Source organism: Pantherophis guttatus, chromosome 1 (genome assembly GCF_059756535.1).
Source record: "Pantherophis guttatus breed Tessera chromosome 1, ASM5975653v1, whole genome shotgun sequence".
Lineage (NCBI taxonomy): Eukaryota > Metazoa > Chordata > Lepidosauria > Squamata > Colubridae > Pantherophis > Pantherophis guttatus.
Genome location: NC_142063.1, coordinates 268,508,347 through 268,532,198, shown reverse-complemented (window position 1 = coordinate 268,532,198; position 23,852 = coordinate 268,508,347). Strand labels below are relative to the sequence as shown.

Below are 23,852 nucleotides of genomic sequence, written 5' to 3'. Positions count from 1 at the left end.
CATGTAAATAAGTTATATTTAGCTTTTTATTTTGAGGTGAAAATACTCAATCCTTGACAAATCTCTGCTACTTACTTGCAAAAAATATAGCATATCATACACACTGTTATTCTGTATTTTTCTGGAAGGAACATTCCTTAATATGAAAAATGAATAAATTCTGAATATAGACAAAACTTTTTGCAGATAATAGATTTTATATTGAGTTGTAAATTACTCACAGGGAAAAAAGCAAAGCATCTCATCTGTATAAATATTTATTATGAATTTCAAGACTTCATTTGCTAGAAAGCTTACAGACCTGCCAATTCCAAATAGTTTTCACAATGAAACAATTGTTTGTGCTCTTTTGTGCCCAGTTTGCCTGTTTAAAAAATGTTAAATCTGCAACCTCTGTCATCAGGATTAACCCAGATTCATAAAAAATAATCACCAGAGAACCAGTTACAAAGATTGATACAAATGCTGAAAAAAATGGTGCAGTGAAAAAAGTGCCTTAAGTTCACTATATGCTTTGCAGTTAACTTATAAATTGTTTCTATATGCAAGATGAGATCTTATTACATTTGGTGTAAAACATTTATACACATTCTTTACAATTTGTACATTTATTTCAGTGGCTAATATATAACATTTTATAGAATTTCAGAAGGCAACTAAATTAAAAATAAAAAGTTTGTGGAAAAAAGTGTCACTGAAAATATAACAAAGAACAGCATTTGAGTCAAGATTACATTCTAATTTGATGTGGTTTGGTTTGATAGGCCTATTAACTTGGCAGGCTCAAATACTTTATTGATCTCATAGTTACTGAAACAGAATGACAATGCCATATTAAGTCAATTAAACTTTCAGAATGCATGTAGCACTTGCTTGATAATAAGAAAGCCAAGTTCTTTACTTCTCAATCAAAATTAAATAGAAAGCTGCATTTAGCTCAATGACTTGTTTATGAATATATCTCTTAGGTTTTCTACTATTCAGGTCTGTGTGACCTATAACCTATATATAAAATGATATTTATGAACTGAAACTAACATTGCAAGCAGAGTCCATTCTTAAGTAGCTGTTGTTCTGTTAATCCTAACCTATATTTTAAATCTGAACGATTTAATTTTTCCGATGAAACAGTATAAGATCTCATTGTGTTATGACAGAAGGACCCAACATACCACAATGAGCTTAGAAAATTTCCTATCATATTGATTGTGATTGGGTGTTTGTGCCACTAAATATAGGGATATAAAAGGGGGGAAACCCTAATACATAAATTGATAATTTGTTAAGAAGTGTGTATGGCTTGGACCACTGGATGGAACAGTTTTTCCATATGTTCAGAATGTCTGTATTTACTGTATATAAACCCAGAAATGAAAATAACGCAGCCTTAGAAGGCATCTGAGGTACAAGAACAGCCCTTAAGAAGAAGTAATCCATATAAATATATATTTATATATATTACAGAAAATTGATGTTATGGCTATAGTAGAAATGGGACGAATATTTCCTTTCCACAGAACTTATTTGAAAGCTAGAAAGAACTTTAACAATTATGTATCTACAGATCCTATATTGGCTTTCTTATCCTTTTAAGATCTGATCACATTTTGCTTTTGAAGAGTTTAGGATGCTAAACTCTTACCTAACATGGGCAGGGTAGTTAAACTAAAAACAAAACAAAACAAACCATCCAGATATCCATATGTTTATCCACCCCTGGACATATCTTTTTTTTTTTTTTTTGGTATCTGGCAAACAAACCATTTGGCAATTTAGTCTCAATGAATACAATACTTTCCAGCTTCATTTCAATAACAGCTAGGAAAGAAAAGCATGACAAAATAATCATAAATATCCAGGGCATTAAGGCTAACGAAGTAAACATGTGAAGATTTTTTCTTCTTTTTTTAAGGTTCATTTCTAAAAATTAATTCTTTTTTTTAAACGGCTTTTTGTATGGCAAAGTCTTCCACTTCTTTATTTGCACTTCCCCCATCAATAATCAAAAAAGCACTTTGGAGTTGTTGTTCTTCATCTGCCTTCAGCTACATCATAGGAAAGCGACTGAGAGCCTGCCTCAGTTTCTGTGCAATCTGAAATACATAAGAGTGTAAAAGTTAGGACCCTGGAATGCTCTCAGAATCCCCCCACCATCGACCTGCTTTTAAAGATCATGGAAGAAAGAATATTAAGTAATTTGTTCCTGTGGCATGAAATAGACATGAGAAACAAATAAGTCCAAACAATAATTCAAAAAATGAAATTTATTCAGAAGCACACTTTAGCACACTTAATGATTGTGATACTAAAATCCATGACATGTGCTTTGTTTTACAAAATAATAATAATTAAAACATGGGTAAATTTCACTATGTTCTTCAAAGCCAGCTTGCAAACAAAATTTGTCCAATTTATTTCAAAGATGAAAAAAGACATAATAGATCTGGCTAAAATGGCAATTCGTTGCAAACAGGTGATTAAAAAACTCATTGTTAACAGCAATGCACAGATGGAAATACTAATCTCCAGCCACCAATAGTATTCAGGTCTCTTTATATATATTTTATATATTAATATATTCATCTACATTGGGCAGTAGCTTCTAGACAGAGGTTAAATGCAATTTAAACTCCTTGGTATGAGGTTCAGGAGGAAATATGGGAATATTAGATTAATATAAAAATAGTATCTTCATTTTCCAAGGTAACTGTGGCAGAGGTGGTGGTGAAATTACAGAGAATTAAGTAGAATAACTGCATGTATCTTAATCATTCCCCTTTCTCTGAAACGAATGAAAGAATTGCTAATGAGTTGCCAAGTTTAATTCAATGTGCATCCTAACCAAAAAGAAAGTGCCAGCTGCAAAAGTCTCATGCAAAATGTGCAATGCAGGAAGGATTATCAGTGCCAAGTATCATTTTCTAAGGGAACGAAGGGGAATCATTACAAATCTACATTTTTAAAGTGAAGATTTTCACAAGTGATTTATGAAACAATAGATAAAGCCATAAATATTCACTTAACTTTCTATTTAAATATTTTAAGCATTCAAAACAAAATTTGAGCACAAAGAATTTATAAAAACAAGTAACTGTATAGCTGACAGACATAAAAAAAAAGCATTATACTCAGTGCAGCTTACCGTTTCATAGAATTGTGCTTGCTGTTCCAGGTATAGACGCATCACAGTATTGTAATCATAGATTCGATTACTGTGGAAGTGATTCATCTCCGCTGTAAATGAAAACCAGTTACATTTTTATATCCTGATTTTAAAAAAAATATTCATTATTTAGGCATTTAATCAAAAGATACTTTAGTGCAAGGCCAAGTATTCCTTTTTTTGGCCATGGCCTATATTGTGCTTTATTTTTAATTGTTCAGACTCCAAGAATCATAGAAGACTTTGCTGTGATGCTGCTAGCTGGGCTGAAACTTTACCTTGTAATGCATAAGACATGGCGCTTGCACGTGTCAGCATGTTTTGTTTATCTTGGGGGGTAATTTTGCTGGTAGCAATCAGTTTATCACTTTCCTTCACTTTTTCTATTGCTCCCTGTTAAGAAAAATATACCATGAGCCATCATTGAAAAAATTATTTCAAATGCTACAATAACATCTTTCAGTTATGTTATTCATGGGGCAGGCAACCATAAATAAAATCTAACATACTATATACTAACTATACATATCTATGCATGTGTAACATATGTCACATCTATTATCCGTCCAACCTATCTTGATGTTTCCAGCTAGGTTTTATATCAACTGTTCTGGTTCTTTCTTAGTAAAATGAGATTGATTTGGTCAAGAGACAATGTTTCTTTCTAAAAAAGAAAAAAAAAGCCTAAACAGGCTTTTCCGGTATTGGTAAATGACCAACTAGGTATTTATTTCATTACCAGGTTATACCTAATGCAAAGTCATAATATGATTTTGTTACTTTTTATCATTCTGAAATATATGGATCCATCGTAAGAAAGAACACAATAATCATCCTAGGGCATTCCAGTGCAGTTAAAAATGGATTACATATCATAAAAATTAACTAAAGCAGTCTATGCTATAATTTGATGATTACCCTCTATACTGATATTTGATCAAGTTTTTTTTAAATGGGTTTAATACAACCAGTTTCCATTTCTTGTAAAAGAAATGAAGAGGAAATATAGCATTTTCAGTACTGATGACGTTAAAAATATCAGTACAAATAAATTCTAATACAATACTTCTGATAAACTGATTTTGAACTCAATGGTTTCATACTGAGTCAGTGGTGGGTTGCTCCCAGTTTGGTCCGGTTCTCTAGAACCGGTAGTAAACCTGGCGGGATGCTCCGCCGACCCACTACAACATTATCATGGGTGATATGTGCATGCGCAGCAGCTTCTGCACATGCACAGAAGTGAGTAAGCACTCCTGCTGCAAACCGGTAGTAAAGGTAAGTGGAACCCACCCCTGTACTGAGTGTCTTTAAAACTTCTACTGATACTAAAATAACTAGCATTCACTCTTTAGAAAACCCATACTGCATTGTCTCTCACCTTATGGGCACCTATTATATCTGGAAAGCAACCAAGAAATCCTTTGTATTCATGATTGGTCTCCATCAGAAAATGAAGATCCTTCTTTGGCTAATAAAGAAAGGAACAGTTAGTAATTCTATAATACCATGTCATAATAAGTCCATAGTTAAAGTAAAATGACAGAACATAGAGAAAATACTTTTAAGGAGAACACAGATGCAAGATATGCAAGATATGCATTGTGTAAAGCATTGGAGAGTTCCATATTATAGTATTCTTTTAAAAATAATTTGCAATCTTTCTCAAATGTATTTTCTCCAGATGTTTAAATCAAGCCCTCTTAACTCTAGGAATTCAAGTCTACTTTATCTGGAAAGTACCACATAAATGATTATTTATAAAAAACAACAACATGAAACTTGTTTTTCTTTTAAAGTTAAAATATTTCCATGTTATATTTTAAACATTTTGCTAACGTGACAGTTGTTGCCTATTGTGTGACTTGAAAAAAGTAAGGTAATCAACAGAGTAGTGAAAATATAAGCAGAAAAGACAGTGATAAACAATTTACATAATGCTAACCTATACAGGAGCTAGTTTGGTGTACTGATTATGGCATCAGACTAGAAAGTGGGAGACATGAGTTCTAGTCCTGCCTTAGGCACAAAGCCATCTTTTTCAGCCTAGGAAGGAGCAATGGCAAACAGAAAACTGGAGGGATTAGTCCAGGCAATTGACAAGAGTCCAAAAATTGGGGAGTGATTGAAGACATGTGCATGCATGCATCCTACCCTATGTGTACAGAGAAAGTTTTCCCATTATAAAAAGACAGAATATACCTGCTCTGCCACAAGACTGGCTATTTCTTCATACGTTTTTCCTGCTTCAGTTATTGCTTCATTGAGGTCAGACTCTCCTAAAAACAGTAATGACGTATTTTAGCAAGCGTTTTTTTTATTCAGTCTACAACTGTTATCCCGAGTAACAATATTTAATTTTAAAAATAGAGTTTAAGATATATTTGCTCATGGATAATTTTCTATTACCATGCTCAATAAGTTGTGTCACTAAATATTCATTAACTTATGTCAATATTTAATAGAAACTTCTACTTATAAGTTGGTTGAAATGTCAAGATATAAAACATACGGGCAGTAAGGAAAATATTTGCTTTCAATAATTTCTGTAATAAATTTAATAATTTCTTAATTCTATAAGAAGAGTAAAATTAATCAGAAATAAGGTGACACCAGAATGTAGTTTTCATTTTTTTTTCTCATTGGATCCATTAAATATAGAGATAAAATAGCCACATTTTTAATAACACATGTAATTCAGGAATAAGCAATAAATAGCCTTTTAAAGATTACAAGTACTACAATCCTTTATTATTGAACAAGTTTATTAGCACCAAAATCCAAAAATGTGGAAATGACTGAATTATTTGTTTGCTGTGATCTGATTCATTTTTATTCATTATTATAGCATTTATTTGATAAGTAGAAATCACAAACATAAACTGAAATATCTAAATGATTGAACTAGAATATATTGGTAGCAATAATTAGCTTAAAACACATTTCTGAACCTGTACCTGATTCCTACAAATAGAATCATGCTAATTTAATTACAAAAAGAAGACCCAAACTATTTTTTGTGACGGCTTAAATGAAAACAGGTCAATGCTGTTTTGAAATATATATATATATATATAATCGAAAAGTACCTTGATAACCACTAGTACTGAAAACCAGTGCCAAACCCTGTAAAGCTTTTCCTATTTTCTGATATTCCTTGGGTAATGCTGTAAGAAAAACACATCTACAATGTATTTGAATAATGGCAAACATCTTCAGTAAATAACTAAATACAAGATACTTTCTGGACATCCCATTGGGGCAAAGACAAATGATCTTAAATCTTGCTGCATTCACTCCCTTCTGCCTTATTATTTCATTTCCCATATCTTGTTTCCTCTGTCTCTCTTGGTACCAGGTTTGTAATGCTTAATTTTGACTACCCAAGACAGAAAAATATAATGTGGATCAAAATATATTCTAACTGTATCTTTTGAATTCCAGATAAAATATGGTAGTTTCAATAAACAAACAAAAGTATCAGCTTTTCCCCAAAAGCTTACTAAAATTAGAGTTTTTAAGTGTTAATATGGCAAATATTTATGTGAATATGTTTTTCAAAGCCATTATATTTGATATATGATTAGTGCACTGATAGTTCTAAAGTTTACATGTGAAGCATACATTTTCATTTAATGAAAATTAAATAATTAAAGCAAATACACTTACGTCCTGTACAACGTTTCCAGTGTTCATGGCCTACTGTTAGCAACTCTTTGACTCCATCATCCATGGATTTAGTGAACCTGCCAACTGCATCACACTTCTGTTCACTATGTAATAATAATAATAATAATAATAATAATAATAATAATAATAATAATAATAATAATAATAATAATAATAATATAGACAGACAGGGGAGAACTTTTAATTTCTATGTTGTCTAGCAGGCTATACTCTTTACACTCTCTCCCTTCTTTTCCCAAATAATTGTCTACTGAAAATAGTTTTAAATTCTGGGTGAATTTTAATTATATACAATCAAGCTATTATATATAAATAAATTTGTTTACTGGCATTAAGAATCCATTTCAAATCATTAAAAACTTCTCCTTAGAGAAAAAACATGCTCAGAAAGAACATTCTTTAGTATCTTTGGCCCCGTGCAGTCACAATGCTGCCATTATTCAGCATGGACAAAAGTTCAGAAATGGGTGAGAAGAATGCATGCTCTCTTTCACTATTCCATTTTTTCCCATGAAAAATTCACTTTACTTGCTTTATAGTTGTGCACAACATCCTCGTGCCAGGTTTATTGGTGCAAATTGAAAATTCTACATAATCTAGTCACCATTATCCATTTTTAAAATTAATGCTAGAAAATATTTAATTATGGATGACAGCAGAGAGAGTTCACCATAAAGGAGACTAGGAATAGCGAGCACGTAAGCCAAAAGCATTAACTATGACTGACTATTATAAACGTTAATTACATTTAAGGCCAAATATGTTTTCCACAGACTAGCTATGTTAGACCTAAGAAAAAAAGGCTTTCAGGCGGCCAAAGATGAGGAGAGGGAGTCTCATTGTCTGAGGTCAAGCAGGAGGAAGTTGATAGTTTGAGTGATTGAGGAAGTGGGGAAACACTCATTCAGTTCTCAGGCCTGCAACTGCTGTTAGGTAAAAAGCAACTGCAATTCTCCTTTTCCCTTTCTCACATCTGTGCTTCATTGCTGCCACTGGGCCTGAGCTCTTACATCGCTGGGGACCCCAACTGATGGGAGTGCCTTGTGGCCCACAGAGATCTATTTATGCCTTTGGCAATAGTCCAAAACTTGCTCTCAATATGGAAAATAACAAACATCAATAATATGACACTTGAAAGGATTACTTGCTAGTATACATCCTGTTTAAATGAGCCTCACAAGGAATAGCAAAAGGTTTTGGCTACAGTGAAAATATTTATTCTAGTTAAGATTAAAGTTACATTTGTTTTATTTCAGTACTTTTTTTTCATCACTTTTGTTCTATTGTAATAGAGATGGGGAATCCAGTAACTTACATTTCTATCATATCCAGATCAGGAGCTTCCGGTTCCATAGTAGAAAATACCATGACACCAACAATCTCATCTTTTTCTGCCTTCCTTTTACCTGTTTTCCATTCCTAAATATAAGAATGATTGTATGAGGGATGCACTTTTTAGTATTCACCATGGTCTTGATGAAGGAAGGAAATTGGAAAGTTCTGGTTCTTTCACAGCTGATATGCAGATCAAGCATACCTAACTCCATGATCACAAGAGCCATACAATCTACCGTATACTAAAGAGCTACAGAAAATGGTTTAATGAAGCTTAGGAGGCAGCTATTTGAAAGAGAAGAGCTCTGAAATCTCTGCAGATACACTTGAAAAAGTTTGTGGATCATGACTTACTATCAAGTTTCACTATTTTACTACTTTCTTAACTACAAACTAAATAAAGCACAGCTTAGAAGTCATTAGAGTTCATGGCAAACATTTTGTACAAGAAATATTCCCTATTAACATTTTTAAAATTAAGATTTATCCACCAATCCATTCCCAAAAATTTTTAAGAAAACATGTTACCTTTTCATCACGGAAACTAAGAAACTGCTGAAAAAGGTCACTTTCTGAAACAACTGGGTGACGACACATCCTGGTCAACCAAGCTTGTAATCTCTCCATCCGCATTTTGATGAATTCTTCTTCAAAACGTCCTGCAGCCAAAACAGGACTCTTATTATCATCCATGTTTTGATGCTATTTTTTGAGATAAATCACTAAATATGTTGACTAGCTTGAGACAATATACACATTTCATGAATTCACCTAATGTCTAACTCTTTTTCTCCCCCTCAAGCTGAAAATACTCAATTTATATATTTTGTATAATGTTTTAATTTTTTATGGCAAGTATTTTCAGCTTAAGGCAAAAGACTGCTGACATAGAATATTTAGTTTTCCCTTAAGAATGTTGAAGTGGTAAAAAGTAAAAGATTTATGTGAACTGTAGGCAAATATGGGTCATGGAATCAGCCCATCCATCTTCTAAGCTGTCTCACCATCTCAGCTCCCTTTTGATTTCCTTTCAAAAATGTTGCCTTTCTCTAATATTGTCTAATCAGCAGAGTTTTGAAAATAAATCTCCTTTAGGAATATACTACTGGTACATCCCTTTTAAATAGTAGAACAGGTAGCCAAGGGTATCTTTAAACAATGCTGCGGGAAACAAATACATTTTTCTGTTTTCAATTTCCTTAGCATTATGGAAATGTATGTTAGTCCACGCTCAGTTTTCAATTTGAACAGTACAAACAGTACAAATTGTTGCATTGGGTCTGTTATTGGCTGTTTTAAATATATCTGTTTAAAAGATTATCACGATATAGCAAGGAAAGACAACTGGAGAAAAATGCCAATTAATTAGAACAAAAATTGTAGCCCTCCCCATCCTAGAAAAGTTTATAATTCCAATAAATGATTGAAATGGTTTTATAATTATTGACTTAATTTGTTTTCCTTGTATTTTTATAACAGCAGACCAAGTTATAAAATTATAACTTATGCCATATAAAATTATGGCTTTTTTTTTTAAGCATATGGCAAGTGTTAGCCAGGGTGATATCACCGAGGTGGCTGGCTGCCTCTGTGAAAGGAATTTTTTTGGGCGGTGTTATCTTGGACTATGGCATTAATAGTCCAATGTAGCATATTAAAAATTCCATGAAAAGACATTGTCAGAATGCTGTAAAAAACAAAATAACTACATTTTTTCCAGGAAGTATAAAACTGGGCAAAATAATTATAATAGTTTTACCAGCAGTTATACACACAATTTTAATTTTTTTCTCTATTTTTCTGGATTTTAATGTGATATAACTCTCTCTCAATAAATTTGAGTCACCGCTTCTCTATTTTTGAAAAATAAATTACAAACCATTAGCCAAATGTGATTTTGATAAAATTACCTGTAACCTGTTTATCTGGAAGAGATGGAATTGGAATGGCTGATCCAAACTTAATTAAGAGGCGCTCATATAACCAGTCAAAATGTTTATATCTGTGGTTGACCGATCGGTTGGTGTTCTGTAAAGCAGACAAAAAACTTCTACTATATGAATTCTGCAAAGCTGTAATAATTACAAAGATTATATCATCAATAGTATTAAAGTTTAAGGTTGAATATTATTATAAACTGGAACACTGAGATATCCTATGATAAAAGATTCCTGGTACGCACTTACTGTAGATGTAAGCTGATATTCGATATAGCTCTTCAAACCGTACATTTTAGAACCTTTTTTTGGATCAGCCACAATACAGTCAAATGTAGAAGTAGGATAAACCCACATTGGACCATAATCTCCAATCTATAGGATAACAAAGTTATATATCAATTCTAAGAATGCTATATGGTATCACACCTTTTATATATAGCCACCGACATCTATTAAGATTTACAAGTTTTATCTAAAAGCAATTAGCTCTTGTAAATATAAAAATCCAATAACTTTTCTGTAACTTAGTAGGGTGTACTATTATATATAACAATCAATACTGATTTGGAGCAGGTAGACAATGCAACATGAATAAATATTTTTGAAAGATTCCTTATTCATTACTTAGAACTCAAAATAATCAAAGTAACTGTATGCAATATGCTTTTGACTGGACAGCATGAGAGTTGATTTCAAGAAAAAAATCCCCTAAAACTTAAAATTAAAAATAAGAGGCTTCACTTATGCTATAAGATGCTAATGAAGAACTTTAGGCCATGTTCAATATTGAATTAATAAATTATAAGCTTCCATATTTTCAGAAATAACGAATTGAGGTTTCACTGTCCCATATGCTGCCCTAACTATTTACTACTTTGATTTAATTGTGGTTCATATTTTTAAAATATTTAATGATTCATGCAGTGGTTAAAATTTTAGATACATTGGTATTAACTTACAATTATAGGAATTTTCTCTTTGGGTTTCACTAGCTGCTTTGCCAGCAGATACTGTTCCACTCCGGGCTTTGCAAATCCAGGAAATCTAATCAGAGAAATAAAATGACTCAAGTCTTCTTTCATAGGGTTTTTGCTGTATTCAGAAATGCCAGCCATGATTTATAGGCACTTAGCTTTTGAATGTGATAAATGGCCTTCTTAATAAAATACTTGAGCCAACAATGATCTAGTCTCAATGTAATTAACAACTGCATCTGAAGTGTCTATCTCTACATACACTATTAAGCCAGCTGTGATTGGATGAATTCTTCCAATTAGAACAAACCGTGGATAGCAGCAGTTAGTACCAACTGCCACCAAAATACCATCCATTGGGCTCTTAAATTCTCTTCTGTCGCTTGGGAAACCAGCTATATTTTCATATAAATCAAACTCTGTTCCAATCCAATTCTCATCTCTACTCCCAACACATGAAAAAAGATTTGTCTGTAGCAGGATTTTCATCTTACTTTCTAATCAGACCACATATGCATTTAGCCACACATGAATCCATTGAATATTGATTTCCAGTGATGAAAAAGCAGTTCTTAGCACAGTGTTTGGTAACTAGATAGAGAAAGCTATTGACAGTCAGGATATAAAGCCTCCTAGAGTTATTTCAGCAATTCAAGCAGAATATAAATTGATAAACATTAAAACCTTAGAGCAGCTAGACTAAACTAGTGATATAATTCATTAAATGGAGATTAGGCTTATCCTGTTAAAACAATTAATTGCATTATCAACAGAAAATTAGAAAAATAAATGATACAACCAGTGAGCCATGATTCTATCTGAATAATTGTTCAGGCACCGTAAGTTTTTAATATAAAGAGAGATCTCTCTACACTTTTATTTCAGAATAAAACATGATTAAAAGTTAGAAAATACCATTCTCATTTTTCTAAACCCTTCAGCTAAGATAGATAAAATCTCCTTTGAGTTGAATTTGATTCCTGTTACCTTATTGGGCCAGTTAGTTACTTAACAGACTAGACTGCCAGTACCTTCTGGATTTTTAAAAAACTTTATAGTTTAGCTTAAAGTCCAGGAATTTCATGATGATTTCCTATCCAAATACCAAATACCTACTCCTGCTTGGTTTTTTTATAATCAGCTAGATGCTGTTACACTACTTAGCTAGGCCTTTCAATTGAAGAATACAAGTGTTTTTTTTTTCTTAAGATCTGTAGGATGCATCAGTTATTGATTGTGACTATAGCATTCAAACTAACGAGAGGAATTCATACATATCTCTTTAATTTGTATACTGATTACAGTGCCATGGTACGAGTCCTACTTGTTCAATGGCAATTTCATAGCAGTTCCACGGCTGTTTCCACGTTGAAGCCCGGCTGGATCAGAGGGCTCTGTCTCTTTATAACCAGGATAGGGGGTAGCTGCTGATTTTGGCTCATCCCATTCTTCATCCCATTCATCATCATCAGCTGCTGCTAAACAGCAAAGAACTGTGTGAGCAGCTAATTATTAAAAAGAGTGTATATAACTAACTAGGATTTTCCAGCATAACTTCCCCTAACAGTCATGTAGAGCATCGTGGCATGTTGTTGAAAATTTAATTTAATTTAATTTAATTTAATTTCGAATTTATATACCGCCCTTCTCCCTGAGGACTCAGGGCGGTGTACAGCCAAGATAAAAAACATAGAATACAAATATTAAAACATTTAAAAATATATATAAAATTTGGCCCAAAAAATTAAAAATCGCAGACTAATTAAAAGGATTTAAAAATTTTAAAATTTCTTCTTAATCCAACCCGGCTTGCTGAAAAAGATAGGTTTTCAGGGAACGACGGAAGGCATTGAGGTCCTGGATTCTTCTTATCTCCGGGGGCAACTGATTCCAGAGGGTGGGAGCCCCCACAGAGAAAGCCCTCCCCCTGGGGGCCACCAGCCTACATTGTTTGGCTGATGGCACCCTGAGGAGGCCCTCTCTGTAGGAGCGCACAGGTCGATGGGAGGTCATCGGTAGCAGCAGGCGGTCTCGGAGATAGCTAGGCCCTATGCCATGGAGCGCTTTAAAGGTGATAACCAACACCTTGAAGCGCACCCGGAAGACCACCGGGAGCCAGTGCAGCTCGCGCAGGAGTGGTGTTACATGGGAGCGCCATGTTGCTCCCATCACTACCCGCGCTGCTGCATTCTGGACCAGCTGGAGCCTCCGGGTGCTCTTCAAGGGGAGCCCCATGTAGAGAGCGTTACAGTAGTCAAGGCGAGAGGTGACGAGGGCATGAGTGACTGTGCACAGGGAATCCCGATCAAGAAAGGGCCGCAACTGGCGAATCAGGCGAACCTGATAAAAGGTCCCCCTGGTAACAGCCGTCAGATGTTCCTCCAAAGACAGCTGCCTATCCAGGAGGACTCCCAGATTGCGAGCCCTTTCAGTGGGGGCCAAAGACTCGCCCCCAATAGTCAGTGATGGAGTCAACTGACTATATCGGGATGCCGGGAGCCACAGCCACTCAGTCTTGGAAGGGTTGAGCCTGAGCCTGTTCCTCCCCATCCAGAATTGAAAGGACTGGTCAACTGTCAAATAAATAAGCTACTATCATCTCAGTATTTTGTAATTTAACTGAATGAGGATTAAAAATCTGTAGTTTTACAAGAATTTATATTTGTAACAAAGATTATTTTTTTTTGTATCTCTTAAATTTATTTGCTGCCCAGCTCTCTGTGGGGCTACTCTGGGCGGCTTACAACAATAAAATGGAGAAAAAAGATAGAAAACGTAGAAATAACAATAGTAAAGGAATGAAATAATTAACAGTGGAAGTACAATAATATGAAATTTTAAAAAATGAAGGGAGGGGGAGCAGGAAGTACAGGGGGGAGGTGGGTCAGCAAGTTAGTCTAGCAAACCACTTCCAGTGATGTACTCCCCTTTTTGGTCCCCAGGCCAATCGGCAGGGCCAGGTCTTCAGGCTCTACTATTTATACTAAATAGTTTTGAAGATGAGGGGAACACAAGTGGCCTATCTTAAATTTAATTCTGTCTTTAATCAGATGGAACAATACTTTTCAGTAAAATAAATACATTAAAACATAAACTTCAGATTATTTTTGTTTTCCCAGATGGTTCAATCTTCCCTAACATCTACTGCACCACTGATTTTAAATAATAGATCTACACAGTATATAATGTGAAATATTACCATATATACATTCTGCCCTAATAGTCTTAGAAAACCTCAAATTATGCATTTCATCAAAAGTCAAAGTTAGAGTCCAATCACCATTCCTAAAAATTCTTATCAATGACAGACAGTCTCTACTGACCTGGACCTTGATAAGCTTGAGGATGACCAAATGCTGCTGCCTCCCAATTGTTTGATGCACTATTTTTCTGCCTAGCTTCAGGTTTTGTTGACCAGGCATCACTAGCTGTTGTATTCTCCCAACTTGACCAGGGATCATTTGTGTTACTGGTAACCTATGACGAAGGAGATAAAGGAGCCATTAGTCTAAGGAAATAGCTTTAATAAAAAAATAAAGTGAAAGTATTTGGAACCAATTTTAAAAACTACATGATTGTTTTTTTAAAGTACTTCCCCCCCTCAAAGAACAATCAAAATTATATTCTAGAAGGAAATAAATGTAAGAATTAATATCAGATTTGGAAATTTTGCTTTCTCTTAGCATTTCAATCAAATATGTTTGTTTGGAGAAAAGCAAATTTCTAGTAATAACAGAAATGTATGTAATTGATTATATCATGCAAATTTTACTTGCTAGTATAAAATTAATTTTAAAAAACTCTGGAAATATGATTGCCCAATTAAGATGTTTATAATATTTCTCTCTCAAGATGCACCCAAACTCAAGCAATACCAGTGTTCAGTTCAATATTTTTTAAAACATCATAAATTTAACATTAGAAATTAGAATTTTGCTGATTATTAAAAAAGACAAAGATAGCAGGTATGGAAAATTAGCTTACTGAGCTGAAACATACTCAAGCATTTTGATTGTATACAGAGCAGTGGTGGGTTGCTCCCGGTTCTGTCCAGTTCTTTAGAACCAGTAGTAAAAGCAGCGGGAGGCTCTGCCCACCCGGACGGATGTCATAATTGATGATTTGCACATGTGCAGAAGCTTCTGTGCATGCGCAGCAGTGAGCGAGCACTCCCGTTGCGAACCGGTAGTAAAGGTAAGTAGAACCCACCCCTGATACAGAGTATCCTTATTCTCCTCTGCAACACAGATATACTGTAGTTAAATCAAAAAGTGCTTATTTAAACAATTTCCTAACCAAACTTCAAAACATGGTGTAAGATCCTGTTTTATTCCAAACTTGAAAATGAGAACTTCTCAGTTCAGAAGAAACTGATGATTAGATGCTTCTGGATTTAATTAGGGTAGAGAAAGGCAAGAATGTTGCAATGGAAAAGTTAGTGGCACATATTTGGCTTAATAAATTCAGATTTGCAATTACGAACAGTTGCTACAATTGCAAAATAAGATACAGATCCCCCCACCCCCACTATTGTTTAGAAGAGCCTTGAAGACCTGTCTCTTCTATACACTACATGTACAATGACAATAAAGTTATTATTATTATTCATTCAGCCTTTGGTAAAGGAGAGTTAAAGCCTTGCTTCGTTCCATCTGGTTTTTGCCAGTTGCCATTTTTTGTTGATTTTATGTAATTCCTTTGTTGGATTGTTTTGATCTTCCCTCAAATTCCTTTTAGGTTGTACTCAGATGCATTGCCTGTTTTCCCCTCATCCAAAATCTAAGACCCTCCAGAAATTGAGATTTTCTGCCCAATCTGTGGTGGACATAATAAAGTATCCCCTACTGATTGATAATATATCACTAATGCCAACAGATAACTCCTCCCAGTGGCTTCATCTAGGTCAGGGTTCTCAAACTCGATTTCATTGAGGGCCGCATCAGGGTTGTGTTTGAACTTTGGGCTGGGCTGGGCTGGGTGTGGCCAGGGTGGGCATGGCCAGCTCGAAGTCACTCGTGTTGGGGGCACTTGTGGTGGCCCGAGTGCTGTGCCAGCAAAAACGGGCCCCAAGCTCCATTTTCGGCTGCAACGGCCTCCTGCAACCCTCTGCCAGTGAAAATGGAGCTTGAGAGGGCCTCCCACAGCCCTCCTGAGCTCCATTTTCACTGGCATAGGCACCGTGGGCTGGTCCTTCGCTGTTTCCAGGGCGGCCCCATGGCCCCAGAGCCTTGAGTTTGACACCCGTGATCTAGGTGATAATGGTGAGGGAGAGGAAGGAGAATGGCCAAGCCCTATGATACTCTAGAATAGAGATCCCAAGAATGCAAACTCTTTCCCAAATTATCAACTGAAACTGGTCTTTATGAAAGGAGGAAAATCATTGTTCCTAGGGCTGGTTTTAGGCTAAGATTGAGTAGGCACTGGTATAGGGTATCAACAATTAGAGAATTCTAATGCTATCCCTTCTTCCGAATCATTCTAAAAATGTGTAACATTACTTAACATCATTGAGAGATGGTGTCAATGTGACAAGGGGCAGCATATTCTCTGGAGCTAGCACTACATAATCCTTGATTTACCCAAAAAGATACCTCAGTCCATGGTATTAAAGGCAATTGAGAGATTCAGCAAGAAGAGAGTTTCTGCCCTTAGCGCAAATTCTACTATACTACAATGTTCAGATCCTTGAAGTAAAAAAATATAAAACCAAAACTTGTATAAATTTAACTGAAATAAATCCACGCAGGCAAAGACAAAAGCCAAGCACAATCTTCCATTATAACTAAGTCACACAGAAAATGCTTCCCAATCTGCCTAGAAACATTGATACCTGCTTCAATATTGGTGGGGCAGATATCAAACTCTGGTTGTTAGCATCTACCAGTGGCAGCTTTACTACAAACTTAATTTGCACATAGATTCCTTTGACTGGGAGAAGCTGTACATTCATTTTCTCTTTGATCTCAGATTTCCAAATGGATATAAAATTGTCAACAAATATAAGAGCAGAAACATTCATAAAGGGACTGGGGATGGGATGTCAAATGACAAATCACATTCAAACATGGCAGAACTCGTACTGTGATAACACAACATTGCTTTCATCATTTTGACTACACTACTGGATTTTCAGCCATAAATTGAAATTATTAATCCAGTCCTGGCCCTGATATTTAAAAAATGCAGTTCTTTATTGAAGTGTAGGCCAATTGAAGAAAAATTAACTGGCAAAGTTCATAAAGTGTGGGCCAAGTTCTATACCATAGTCATAGGAGCTTACAAGGAAAAGCTTAACTGTAGATGGAATATAATGAAACAGAATTAGCAATATAGTATTTATACAAAGGCCTCAAATGGAAATAATGTTGAACCACAGCTTTGCATTATGAGAATAAGTTAAGTTTTCACTACTGTTTTAGTGTAATGATCTGTTGAAACAAATCATCTTCAGATCACAGTTTTGAAAATAGCTTGGTTAACCTGTTCAGCATTTGGAAACTCCAGTGAATGGTAAAAGGGAAGACTCAGATATGGGTTTTTGATATAGGTAGGTAGGTAGTAATAAACAAGAGTACAAAAAATGATTGGGCCAATTGGAAACCCAGCAATTAATGAGAATGAAAACTATCTGCTCAGAAAAAGATCTGCTTTAAATACATAGTTTAAGTATATGAGTGTGTGTGACACTCTCATGGTCAAGCAATATAGGTTTTAAAAATGCCTTAGTGTACACTTTATGAGGTAATTAGTGACAGATACAAAGATGATGAGAATTTCTGAATGGGGGAAAACTATGTTTTTTTTGATAATGTCAAGAGTGGGTTTGGGGAAAACCTACTTAATATTATCTACCGTGTTTCCCTGAAAATATGACCCACCCGAAAAGAACCCCTAAGAGATCCGGAACTCTTTTATTGGCTACAGAGAGCTTTCAGAAGGCATCTGAAGACGAAACGGAAGCCAGGGGGTACCATGCGCATCAATCCAGAGTCCGTTTCTCAGCTGCAGAGAGCTTTCTGGAAGGCTCTGATGGTGGAGGCCAGGGGGTGATGCGCGCGTCAATCTGGATGTTTCTTGGCTGCAGAGGGCTTTCCGGAAGGCTCTGACAGTGAAATGGAGGCCGGGGCGATGCGTGTAAGCGGCAGCAGATGTGGACCAGCAGTGGGCTCCTGATGGACGGGGCTGTCAGTGCCGCTGCTGTGAGGTGAGTCAATAATTAGACCCACCCAAAAATAAGCCCTAGCCGTTTTTTCGGGGGTCAAAAGAAAATAAAACCCGGTCATATTTTCGGGGAAACACGGTATTTAATACTTAATACAATAGGCCTCAATAATTTGTAATCCCCCTGTCTGTAGAAACAATTGACAAGATGAAAGAAGAAATAGATGCTTTGTAAGTATCTCAATCTAATTTTTCTCTCTTTCAGCATCTTGCAAATTATGAGTATTAAGTGAGTGGAAGGAGAAAAATTGGAATTCATCTGACCCTTATCAAATGTCTATGCTTGGTGGAATTACCTAGAAATGTCATGGACTTTAACAGTTTTTAGCACACAAAATGAATACTCATTTAAAACATTTTTAAAACATTTTATTGAACCAGCAAGGAGGTAAATTCTGTATTCCCAACCAAACTTCACCATTTATATATTATTTACTAGACTGTAGCCTGTTTCAGCTTGAGAAACTTGAAGCAAACAATTATATGTAAGGGAGTATAAAAAATTAATCAATCAGAAAGTAGAACTATATATAATGTAACATTAAGCATTGCTATCAAAACCTACCTAGAATCCAAACTGTAAATCAGGCTTTCTATATGTAAAGCAAGCACCAAGCAAGAATGCTCTTTTTCAGTTTTATTTGTAATCAGCTTAATTTTATAAAAAGACTAGCTGGATACCAGTGCTCTGCTATAAAACTATATGATCGGGCTTGATAAATTGATAGTTAAAGCTTGAACATTAATGAGTAATTATGATCGGCCTCTCCTCCCCTTTTCTCCCTCTGGCTTGCCCTCCAGAGGCCTCTCCTATCTTATTCCCTTCTCTCTCTCAGCCTTGCCCCAGAAGCCTCTCCTATCCTCTCCCTCAGGCTTGCCACACAGTGGCCTCTCCTATCTTATCTCCTTCTGGGGGGTAGAATGTCTAAACTCCTATCCCGCAGGCCACATGAGTCACGTGCTGCCATGCCCACATCCAAGTGGCAGTTGGAACAGATTTCTTTTCAGGTGGAGAGAGGGAGTAGAACGTCTAACTCTTTAGCATCAGAGCGTGTTAATAATAATAATATAAGAAATATTATCTGATGGTCATTTCAAAAGATCCTTTCTTAGTGAGCACCTAGAAGCCAAGAAAAACATATGTGCCAAATTTCAAGTTTCTAGCAGTGGTGGGTTGCCCCCGGTTCGGAGTGGTTTGCAAGAACCAGTAGTAAAACCGGTGGGAGGCTCCACCCACTGATCCTGACGTTATCAGAAGTGATCTGCGCATGTGCAGAAGCTTATGTGCATGGATTCGCTCGTGCACGTGCATAATGCGAACCAATCATAAAGGTAAGTAGAACCCACCCCTGGTTTGTAGGCTTTACGGTTCTGGAGATTTCGTGATGATGCGTGAGTGGTATTTCGCTTTTATATAACATCAAAAGAATAATAAAAACAATTTATTTCTCAACTTTTTAAAACTCCCAAATAATTCATAATTAATAAATCCAGGAGCATCAATTAAATTAAGCATTCCAATGCATATTAAGTATGACTTTTCCATGCCCTTGATTTTCCTGACTATCATGCCTTGGGGGGGGGGGTGCCTTTGAGTCACTCTTGACTTCTGCTGAGTGTCTGGATTAGTCCCTGTAGTTTCCCTTGCAAGGTTTTCAGACATGGTTTGCTATTGCTTACTTCCTAGGATTGAGAGAGAGGCACTGGCCAAAGATTATCCAGCTAGGTTTGCATCTCAGGCATTAGCTTCCTTGGTTGAACTGACAAAAGGATTAGGATGTATTGTGGAATGAAAATGTGTTAGACAACGTGAAAGACAAAATATTCAAGGATCACCTGAGAAATACTATAATTACATATACATATAATTAAAGAGGATCATACATCTGTAAGAATAAATTTTACTGTTAAGTTGCAGTCAGACTTTCCTGGGATTAGTAACAGGGATATGATTTAAAAAATTCACCCAACAATGAAAATCACTATGAATTACTTCTAAAAACCCAAAGAGATTTTTCATTCACTTGTAACTTTTTATAACTTCATAATTGTCCTTTGACAATATCAAAAATGATTTGCATAATAACATAAAAATTCATACCATCCATCTCACTAGACATACTTCAAGTAGCTCTTAACTTTAAATATAAGACAAAACTTCTCTTCACTACATTTATTCATTTTTAAGAATACAAGGTATAATTTTTCATCCCTTTTTTACTAATCTTCAAATAAACCTCGTCTATTTCCTATGTATTGGTAAATTGCTAAGAAAATTTCATGGCTGTACAGTGATTTAAACAAATCTTTTTCCCCACCTATACTAATAAAATAGTTGATTAAGTTTTTGCTTTCTATAAAATCAAAAACCCAAAGGAATTTGACCTATCATTTTTATTTTTATTTTTGCTTTAATTTATATGCCGCCCTTCTCCGGAGACTCAGGGCGGCTTACAATGCGTTAAGCAATAGCCTTCATACTTTTGTATATTTATACAAAGTCATCTTATTGCCCCCACAATCTGGGTCCTCATTTCACCTACCTTTGAAAGGATGGAAGGCTGAGTCAACCTTGAGCCTGGTGAGATTTGAACTTGCAGTAATTGCAAGCAGCAAATGGTTTCATTATTCTGTATTATTATACTGCTGTATTTAATCACTACTTTTTTTTACTTTTGCTATTTGCAAGAGCAAAAGAAAAACAAAAAAGCAAATGGGCTTTTTTCACAGACAAAAGTATATTATAGTTTAATCTTCTGCAATGAAATTTGGAAGTTTCAAAAACACTTTTCAATTATTAATGAAATTCACCACCATATGTACCTAACTCAGTATTTCTTTTCTGTTAAGACCTTTGAACATCAATCATTGAAAAGAAAAATAATCATTCAGCTCCTGACCTATGGACGACAGAGATTTAAATATTGTGAAATAAAACCAGTACAGATCTAAATCTACACTGCAATATGCAGTAAAGGGAAATGGGAAAGCTGTTAAGATTGGCTTTATAATGATAGGTCAAATACCCTAAATGTTTTCTGGCTGCTACTGGGTGAACCTTCAGAAACTTCAGAGTTTGTGTTGGTCCCTAAAGCTAAAAAGTTTCTAGGCAAGAACAGAAATCTGGAAACTTTGAAAGGCTATTGAAACATGGAAAAAATTAGTGATCTAGAGAAACAAATTTATGTAGATCACATCTTACATTCATTCTAATGCAACATAATTTCTCAAACTCATGAACAATTCTTTGAAATAGGCCAAACAAAACAAGGAATAGAGCTAGAAGGTAGTACCAAAGGAAGAACACTTAGAAGAGAATGGGGAAAAAAGCACATACTGTGAAGAGTATCTATTTTCTTGAAATAATCAATTATACCTCTGTCTGATGGGACTCACCAGATGAGTTTATGTGAGGTTTTGCAACATTCTAAAATTCTCACTTACTGTAATTCACATATTCTTTATGCCAAGGTCACAGGCAGTCTGGTCTTTAACTTTATACACATACCATATGTCTATTCTCCCTTTAAAATCCATAAACTTACATGTTTCAGATATCCATGCTTTTATGGACATCTTGGAATGTACATGATATTGCAGATAGGATTAGACATATATACAGAAACTTGTGGACCTTAGTGAGTAATGAATTAAAGAATTAAAAAATTAACCCCGAGGAAGGCTGACAAAAATAAAATTCATAATTTAGATATAGCATACCTATATCACAATTGGATAACTCAGTATTTCTTTTTAATGCTAAGACTCTTTCTAAAACCTAACAAGCCACTTTTAAACTTCTACTGAGGAAATTTTAATTCAATACACTAATATACAACCAAACAGTTACTACTGATTGAATCATTCTGAGATTGGATTTTAAAGAAGACACAGAAACTTCAGCCAGCACAATAATAAAATACATTAGCTTTGTATTAGCAACTGAACTAGTAAAAAACATTAATGTTTAGAGGCACAGAAAAACTAATATAAAATTTCCAAGTGTCCATGAAAAATTATCTTATTTGTGTAAATCAGACAGAGGCAGATGCTTCATATTATGGGAAGGCACACTTAATTTTTATCACACATGTTGGATTTTTTCTGTTCTATGGGATTAAAATTAAAATTTATTAATGGTCTTGTGAAGTTGCATTTTTAATTCATTGTAAAAACTCTTTTAAGACTATTTCAGGACTTCAATTATTTCTTACTTCGAAATTATAAGAAAACGTTTATTCTATTTCAGCATGCTAGTTGAATGCTAGGGAGATTGTAAAAATATGGCCAAAGAAACATATAGTTCTAAAGTTATAGGTTCATCCAGTTACAATCACATGCACTGGAACCAAAATAATAAAGTAAATTAGTGTGATTCCCAACTGTTAGGTCCCCATTCACATAAAAATAGTAAAATAAAGTTAAAAAGGAAAGACAAAAATATCAATTCTTTTCATGATTTAGTGCTGTTCACAAGAGGTGTATCAGCAGTACAGATCAAATAAATAAATATATATATATAATTTCTAGCACTCAAGAATACTATTAAAATGCATACTTGGCTATTGTTTTTCACGGCTTGCGAATTTGTCTGTGAAGCATTTGAGGAGAAGCTGTCAAAAAAAGCTTGATCAGCTACCAAAATTCCATCTCTGGTGCTTTCTTGTATAATCTGAAAAACAGAAGATTGCTGAAAAAACATTTCTAAAATCAAAGACAACAATTTCTATTGAGGATCTAATTTTGAACTTCACGGAACACAAAAATTCGGGACTATATCTTCTCCGTTTAGAACAAGTGCCTAATATAATAACTTAATCAAACTTTTAAAAAAATGATTACCACTTTATTTTATGTGTTCTGAGTGCAACCTGTATACATACAGGTGTTCAGCAAGAAGCAATAGACCAGTACAAAGCTGGAAAACATGCAAAGCATGGCTTCTGATTTGGTTTGGTTTTTAATTCAGCAGAACCCATAGAAGGTTCTGTGTAACCAAGCAATGTGCTGCATGTGTCTATTTGAGTATCTGTCTCCCATTTTCTTTTTTGTTGCATCTGTGAGTGTATATGTCCACTGGAAAAGCCCAAGATTAACTATATACCGTACATTGCGCTGTGGGCCATGTGACTTACAATGGAAAAGTCATCTGAATCACTACCTCATAACACAACTACCTCTCTCATAATATACTGAGAATTTTGTTCCCTATAGCTTTTTTCTCTACAACCTCTGGCCTGATCTGGCCCATTTTTGACGCTCCACCTTTCTTTTGCCAGTTTTCCCCTATGCCAAATTTGGTCTGTTATATTTCATTTTTGGAGAGTTATATGCTCATAGACAGATTTCTGATCCCTTTTAGGTAATCTCTTTCCAATTCCAATTCAAACCAATTCTGTTGGCTTGAGAAAAAAAATAACAAAGCAGGAAAAGCATGCAGAGCAGAGTTCTGGATTTTTCTATGACTTTAATAATAGCTGTTGTCTGGGTCATGTGACCAGGACAGAGTTGTTGAAATGGAGGAGTTGG

General features: G+C 35.0%; 1 protein-coding gene across 2 annotated transcripts in view; it reads right to left on the bottom strand.

Moving 5' to 3' along the window:
• Window positions 1–241: 241 nt before the first annotated feature.
• Window positions 242–23,852, bottom strand: part of SNX9 (sorting nexin 9) — a 36,352-nt gene continuing 12,741 nt past the window's right edge. The window contains exons 4-18 of one of the 2 annotated variants that reach the window (XM_034428568.3): window positions 22,882–22,995; window positions 14,426–14,579; window positions 12,427–12,580; window positions 11,088–11,172; window positions 10,375–10,500; window positions 10,099–10,216; window positions 8,717–8,847; window positions 8,169–8,272; window positions 6,833–6,936; window positions 6,253–6,330; window positions 5,366–5,442; window positions 4,545–4,634; window positions 3,442–3,556; window positions 3,143–3,234; window positions 242–2,093 (exon numbers count right to left, since the gene is read on the bottom strand). In XM_034428568.3, the coding sequence (XP_034284459.1) occupies window positions 2,046–2,093; window positions 3,143–3,234; window positions 3,442–3,556; window positions 4,545–4,634; window positions 5,366–5,442; window positions 6,253–6,330; window positions 6,833–6,936; window positions 8,169–8,272; window positions 8,717–8,847; window positions 10,099–10,216; window positions 10,375–10,500; window positions 11,088–11,172; window positions 12,427–12,580; window positions 14,426–14,579; window positions 22,882–22,995 (1,590 nt within the window). In that variant the 3' untranslated portion in view covers window positions 242–2,045. The remainder of the gene's footprint in view (window positions 2,094–3,142; window positions 3,235–3,441; window positions 3,557–4,544; window positions 4,635–5,365; window positions 5,443–6,252; window positions 6,331–6,832; window positions 6,937–8,168; window positions 8,273–8,716; window positions 8,848–10,098; window positions 10,217–10,374; window positions 10,501–11,087; window positions 11,173–12,426; window positions 12,581–14,425; window positions 14,580–22,881; window positions 22,996–23,852) is intronic. The other variant, XM_034428569.3, reaches the window with a different exon arrangement.